The sequence below is a fragment of the Vicia villosa genome, unplaced genomic scaffold (genome assembly GCF_029867415.1).
Source record: "Vicia villosa cultivar HV-30 ecotype Madison, WI unplaced genomic scaffold, Vvil1.0 ctg.000342F_1_1, whole genome shotgun sequence".
Taxonomy (NCBI): Eukaryota; Viridiplantae; Streptophyta; class Magnoliopsida; order Fabales; family Fabaceae; genus Vicia; species Vicia villosa.
Genome location: NW_026705152.1, coordinates 510414 through 516839, shown reverse-complemented (window position 1 = coordinate 516839; position 6426 = coordinate 510414). Strand labels below are relative to the sequence as shown.

Here is a 6426-nt window from a genome sequence, read left to right as displayed (position 1 = left end):
GCCCTTTTGAATTATATGCATGTTATTCTCTGATTATTTGTTAAATATTTTGGGATATAAAAAGGGGTGTTACATTAGTGGTATCAGAGCATGGTCGACCAGTTGGTCAAGGTTATTAATGTCTTTTATCCTGTTGTATTTGATTCGTGTATCTGACACGATCGATACTGTTTTGCCTGGTTGTTTGGTTGTTTAGGACGATGGTTGCGGGAAGGAATGTTGACATTAATGTTGAGGCAATGACGAGGTGGACTGGTGCGATTGGACAAGCGCCGCAAGAGAATGTCGGTTATGGAGGAAAGGATGAGTTCCGTGCTTTTGGAGACTTTCAAAGGTGTAACCCACCGATCTTTGAAGGAGGGTATGGACCGGAGAAAGCGCACGCATGGATGAGAGAAATTGAGAAGATCTTTCAAGTCGTGAGTTGTACTAATGTACAGAAGGTACAGTTTGGTACTCACATGCTGACAAAAGAAGCTGACGTTTGGTGGAGTAATACTGTGCGGAGATTTGAAATAGAAGGTATTGAAGTTACTTGGACTCTTTTTCGTGATGCATTTTTTGGAAACTATTTTCCAGAAGATGTGCGTGGGAAGAAAGAAGTAGGGTTTCTACAGTTGAAACGAGGGGGAGAACAGTTCCGTGAGAAATCGTATGATGACATGAGGGAACAATCTGGTCTTGGCAATAAGCCAAGTGGGGGAGGAGCTTCTACTCGGATTAAGTGCTACAGGTGTGGCGAGACGGGTCACAAAACTGTTGATTGTGGAGTTGGCTCGAGTAGGATTTGCTATAGTTGTGGTGAGCAAGGACACAATTGTGCCATGTGCGATAAGCCAAAGAAGAAGCAAGCGAAAGGAAAAGTGTCTGCGTTGTCTGGTGCTGAGACTAATACTAAGGATAAGTTAATCTGAGGTACGTGCTTTATTATTGATAATGGTGCAACGCATTATTTTATTCTTTGGATTGTGCTATAAGATTGGATCATGTTTTATCTGTTATGCATGGAAGTGTAGTTATTGATACAACTGTTGTGGCTTTGTTTCTACTTCTTTTGGCATGTTTGAATTATCCGTTAAGCATCTTTGGTAGAGATTTTGAGAATTGATTTAGTTTGTTTTCCGTTAGACCAAATTGATGAGAATTTTGGTATGAACTGTTTGGAGTTGAATCAAGTAATTGTAACTTTAAGAGAGATTTTGGATCTTGGTATTTTAAGTGATTTCGAGTGCGAGTTCTGAAGGAACACTATTATAGTTAGTAACGTGGTTTATGTTTCATTATGATTGCCGATTATCTATTGATAAATTGAGGACTTGATCACCCTTAATCTATTGTTGATAGAAGACGAGATCATATCAGACGAGATAGACTTCTCTTACTAACTTGGTAGCGTGTAAAACGACTAAGGAGAGGTTGAAGAGTCGAATTGAGGAGTTGTTGAGAAGAGGTTCATTTGTCTGAGTGTATGGTTGTAGAGTTGCGTATGTTTTGTCAAGTAAGAAGAAATAAGGTTCTATGAGGTAACTTTTCTTGAGGATATTTTGATTCTAAGAGTGACGATGAACATACTGAACATTAAGGATTGTGTTATTGATGTTGAAAGAGAATAAGTTTTATGCGAAGCTTTTGAACGTGAGTTTTGGTTGGAAGAAGTGAATTTTCTTGGATATGAGATTGGAGATGAGGTGAGTTGATGCAGATATCGACAAGTGGTAGTTTATACTTCAAGGCAATTTAAAGTTCATGAGAAGAATTATTCGATGTATGAATGAATTTTATCCTTCGTTGGGTTGTTTTGGAACTTAAGAGGTATTAATTGTTGGACCGAGATTCAAACTGTTTAGTGAGCACAGGAGTTGCAGTATTTGTTTGATTGAATGAATTGAGTAGGAGATAATTGCATATGTCTATGTTGATGATTTGAGAGTTTGAATTGTTGGAACAATCTAGAGAGTTGAGTTTGGTTGTGAAGTGACGCCTTTTTGTGTTAAGCTTAGTATGTTGAAGCTCATTTGTGATATTCTTGACGAGATTAGAGAGGGTCAGAAATTGGATTTGAAATTGGTTGACAAGAGGACATTGATTAATCAAGGAAAAAGTGATAATTTTTGGATTGACGAGAATAGTATCATGAGGTGTTATGATCGAGTTGCATTCCTGATGTTTCGAATTTGGAAAAGAGAATTTTGGATGAAGGGCATCGTAATGGTTTGATTATTCATCATGGTGCTACAAAAATGTATTGAGATTTGAGGAAAATGTTTAGTGGTAAAGTATGAAAAGGGATATAGCGGAATTGTGTATTTGAGTTGGACTTGTTAAAAACTGTTTAGTTGGTGCAACAATTATCTATTTTCAAGTTGCTGAGAACATCGAGTATTTGTGAAGTGATGTGAGTCATTGTGGAAAAGTTGACGAGATGCTCTTATTTTATTCCAGTGAGGATGGATTATCGGATGGAGATACTTGCTAAGTTTGACATCGAGAGAACAATGTGTTTGCCTGGTATTCCATTCGAGTATTGGAGTGGCATCCTTGGAAGCTTGTATGGTTGAAGATGTGAAACGTTTTGTATTGGTATGAATCGGGAGAGAGTAAGTGTGGTTTCGGTGCGAAATGGTTATGTCGACTGAATTTTCGAGGACGAAAATATTTTAAGTGGGGGAGAGTTGTAACAGCCCGAATTTAATTAACTGACTAATTAAATTAAATAAGGATTTATTTACTTAATTTAGACGAAGTTTGATAATTAATTGGATCGTCGGTGTTATTGAGAAACATGTTTGGATTATTAAGTGAAGTTGGAATTTATTCGGTTAATCGAAGAATTAATAAAGTGGAGTATGTAGAGAAATAATATTAGAAATAATATTGTTATTGGATTTTATTTACTTGAGATAAATTCGGATTTAATTGGATTAATCGGAAAATAATATTAAGGGTAATAATATTATTTGTTGAGCATATTATTTATTGGACTATTTTACTTTATCAAATTGGGCCTATTTATTAGAAGTAGAAGTAATTTGGGGGTGTTATTTTCTTAAGCCCATTAAGATAATAAGTTATTAAGTTAGTAAGGGTTTTATGAGAAGGAGAGTTACCATTTCATTTGCTGATTTTTTTAAAGAGAAGAGAAAGAAGAGAAGAGGAGCAAAAAGGGGAAGAACAACAAGGGGCAAAAGCTAGGGTTTTGGAGGAGAAATCAAGAGGTAAGGGGGAGAATCCCTAATCATTGTGGGCTAGTATAATGGAGTAATGGGTAGTAGATTAACATTATTGTTTATCCATAGTTAAAATTATAAAAGTATGTGTTGTTATGCTCTTTTTGGTTTGTTTTTGTTTATTCTGACTGGGTTAAATGGTTAATGGTGTTTGCAATGAATTTATACTAGACAGTTTCTGAGACAATTTTGATGTTGATGTCTTTTTCAATTAATCAATAAAAATGCTGATGTATGTTTTTACTGGGCACTCTGTGCTCCAGCAACTCAGTTTATCCAAATTGGATCCTTATATGTGTGCCTGTTCCTAATTGATTATCTTCTTCTCAAACAATTAATATAAAACTCATGTGTGGTACTACTTGGCAAATTTATACTATATATTTTCGGTACATGCTTGCTGTTTCTTTCCTTGCTTGATAGCTATTGGCCAAGTGAACATGTGAATCACCCACACTTTTGTTTGAATGAAAAACCACTATTTTGACTTACTTTACTCTATAGAAGTGACTACTTCTAATATCTGTGTAATTATGAACATGGGGCACCAATATACTTGGTGATAGAAGTGCCACTTATTATTATTTATTGGTCCAATTCATAAAGGTGAGTCATAGTAAATGCTATAGGATAAAAAAAAAAATAAAAGAAAAGCCATAGTGAGGTACCATAGACCAATTAAAAACGTGATAGCATGCTTAGGATAGATGCAGCCACTATTACTCTTCATTGGCTATTGTTTTTTTTAGCTTTCGGTCAAATTCCAACATGAATAGCCATTATATATTATTAATGAAATTAGGTGATAGACACATGTGTAATTAATTGGCAAAGAATGTGTATTATACCATGAATATATGTAGTAGTGTCATGTTCATATATGACATTGGAGATTACTTACTGTAGCCATCACTTTGGAAAAAGAAAACGTGTCCTGTCATTTTATTAATTGTTTCCTTTTTATCTTTGTTACTTGGCTAGTGATATCTATATCACTAAATAAAAAAAAAAACGTGAACCACACCTTATTAATATATATATATATATATATATATATATATATATATATATATATATATATATATATATATATATATATGCATAGGTAAATTAGTGAATGAACCATAGTTATGAATTATGAATTGAACTATAATTATAATAATGATATAAAATATAATGGAACATTAGGATTAATAAATGGTGAAACAGTAGCATTGGTAGACCAATATGCCATGTACAGCAGAGTGTTATAAATTGAAATACAATAGAAACAGTCCCGTTTGATCGAATAGCCGAATTAAGCGGTATAATTAGTTGTCCGGAATTTAATGAAAATTTGCGTGGTAGCTAAGTTTAATTAGTAGATTAACATGGTGGTGTTATTTTGTTGAAAATGTGATATTTACGAACCGACCAAAATAGTGTGGATTTAAATATCTTTTATATTAGATATTGGTTTTTGAATAGAAAATGAATTAGAAACTTGGAAATAATGTAGTGTAATTATTAATTGGTTAATTTAATTAATAGTTGATTTAATTTTAATGAGTCTAATTGATTGAAATATATACTTGGAATTGGATTAGTTATTCGGTTATCGGTAAATTACGGTATCTTGATAATTTAACTGTAATTGTATTTTTGCCCAAACACTAATGAAATAATACTTGGTTTGGAAGTATATTCTTATATTTTGTTGGCAATATGAATTAACATGGGATGGTATGATTTACTAGTGTTAATCGGATTGTGTGAATTATAATTGATTAATTGACCTCTTGTATGTGAATGATGTGTGTATTGTGAATGTTGTGTACAATTGGTGGATAATTCATAGGGTTGAATTATTGTGATATGCGGAAAGTTAAGATGGTAGAGATGATCTTAATTGCATATGTTTTATTTACATTGTACATACATTCATATCATGGATGCCTTGAAACAAAGGTGGTTTGCTTTGAAACATAAGCGAGGCTTAGATTCTAGAGTGAATCGGAGGCGGTAAACTATATGTTTACATTTGGTGGGCTTTGGTCTTGTCCGGATCGGAAGCGTGGCTTGGATTCTAGATATTGAATCGGAAAGCGGTGAAACCTCGGGTTCACAATTCGGTACCACATGCATAGCGTCACATATCTTGCATTGAGTCACATTAAAATTATGCGATAATTGAGTATGTGAAGTTGATGTAATTGTGATATGTGTATGAGTTTGATAATTGAAACGAGTGAAGTTTGAATACCTATTTGATTAGATGTGTGAATATGTGAGAGTTATGATTGTGTACTTAATTGAGAATATAATAGTAGAATTGAAATATTATACTATTTAAGCTTGTTGTATACTCGATAACATGTGAAATATGCGTTGATTACTATTATCTATTCCGTTTTACATAGTATGACTAATTACTTGAAGTGTAGATTTAACCATTATATTCTGTTATACTTTCTTCATAATGATTCGTATTCTCACCCTTCTGTTTTAATGTTGCCCTCGTTTGGCGACATGCAGGTTCTGGAGTTTAGTAGCCGCGTGTGACCTAGCCGGAGGTTCTTCCTTGGTTATTGGAGATTAGGTAGTGAGTCGATGCTCTGGTCATGTAACACTGGGTAGATTAGGTGTATTGAACTCATGTTATGTTTGTGTATGTATTATGCTATGACTGGTGAACTTATTTATTAGTTACATGTCTTTTGAGAGGCTTACAAGCCAAACCTTTGATTATGTTTTATGTTGGATTGAGACTACTAGTCGATGTATGATCATGGTATGGGACATGAATCATTATAAATCACATGAGTATCATATATTTCCGCTGTGAATGCATATCCAGGTTAAATTGTGATTTGATATTGAGTGTTATTAAAAATGACCAGGAGTATTGTGCTGTATAGATAAATGCTGTCAGTTTTTTTTTTTTTTTGGTTTTTTTAGTTCTTCTAAAAGCATCAATGTGACGCCCTTTTGAATTATATGCATGTTATTCTCTGATTATTTGTTAAATATTTTGGGGTATAAAAAGGGGTGTTACAGATGTCACAGAAGATGTCGGAACATTCTGGGATCTTACAGCAGAAGGGTCTACAAGAGAAGATGATTGCAGTCCCACTATCACAGAAGCTGAGACTGAACCCCCTAACAAGAGTCCTTCTATAAGACTTCAGAAAGATCATCCTAAAGAACTTATTATAGGAGA

General features: G+C 33.9%; 1 protein-coding gene across 2 annotated transcripts; it reads left to right on the top strand.

Moving 5' to 3' along the window:
- The first annotated feature begins 209 nt into the window (after window positions 1-209).
- LOC131626990 (uncharacterized) lies at window positions 210-6083 on the top strand. Of its 2 annotated transcripts, none has more exons than XM_058897827.1 (2): window positions 210-915; window positions 5742-6083. In XM_058897827.1, the coding sequence occupies exon 1, from the start codon at window positions 240-242 to the stop codon at window positions 912-914; it is 675 nt and encodes a 224-aa protein (XP_058753810.1). In that variant the 5' UTR covers window positions 210-239; the 3' UTR covers window position 915; window positions 5742-6083. The 2 variants fall into 2 exon arrangements, 1 of the variants encoding a protein (XP_058753810.1); XR_009291374.1 differs by lacking the exon at window positions 210-915 and adding an exon at window positions 3121-3215.
- Window positions 6084-6426: the final 343 nt, after the last annotated feature.

What these genes read in the sequence shown, in the direction of transcription:
- LOC131626990 (XM_058897827.1), top strand. Translation starts at nt 240, where the DNA reads ATGACGAGGTGGACTGGTGCGATTGGACAAGCGCCGCAAGAGAATGTC.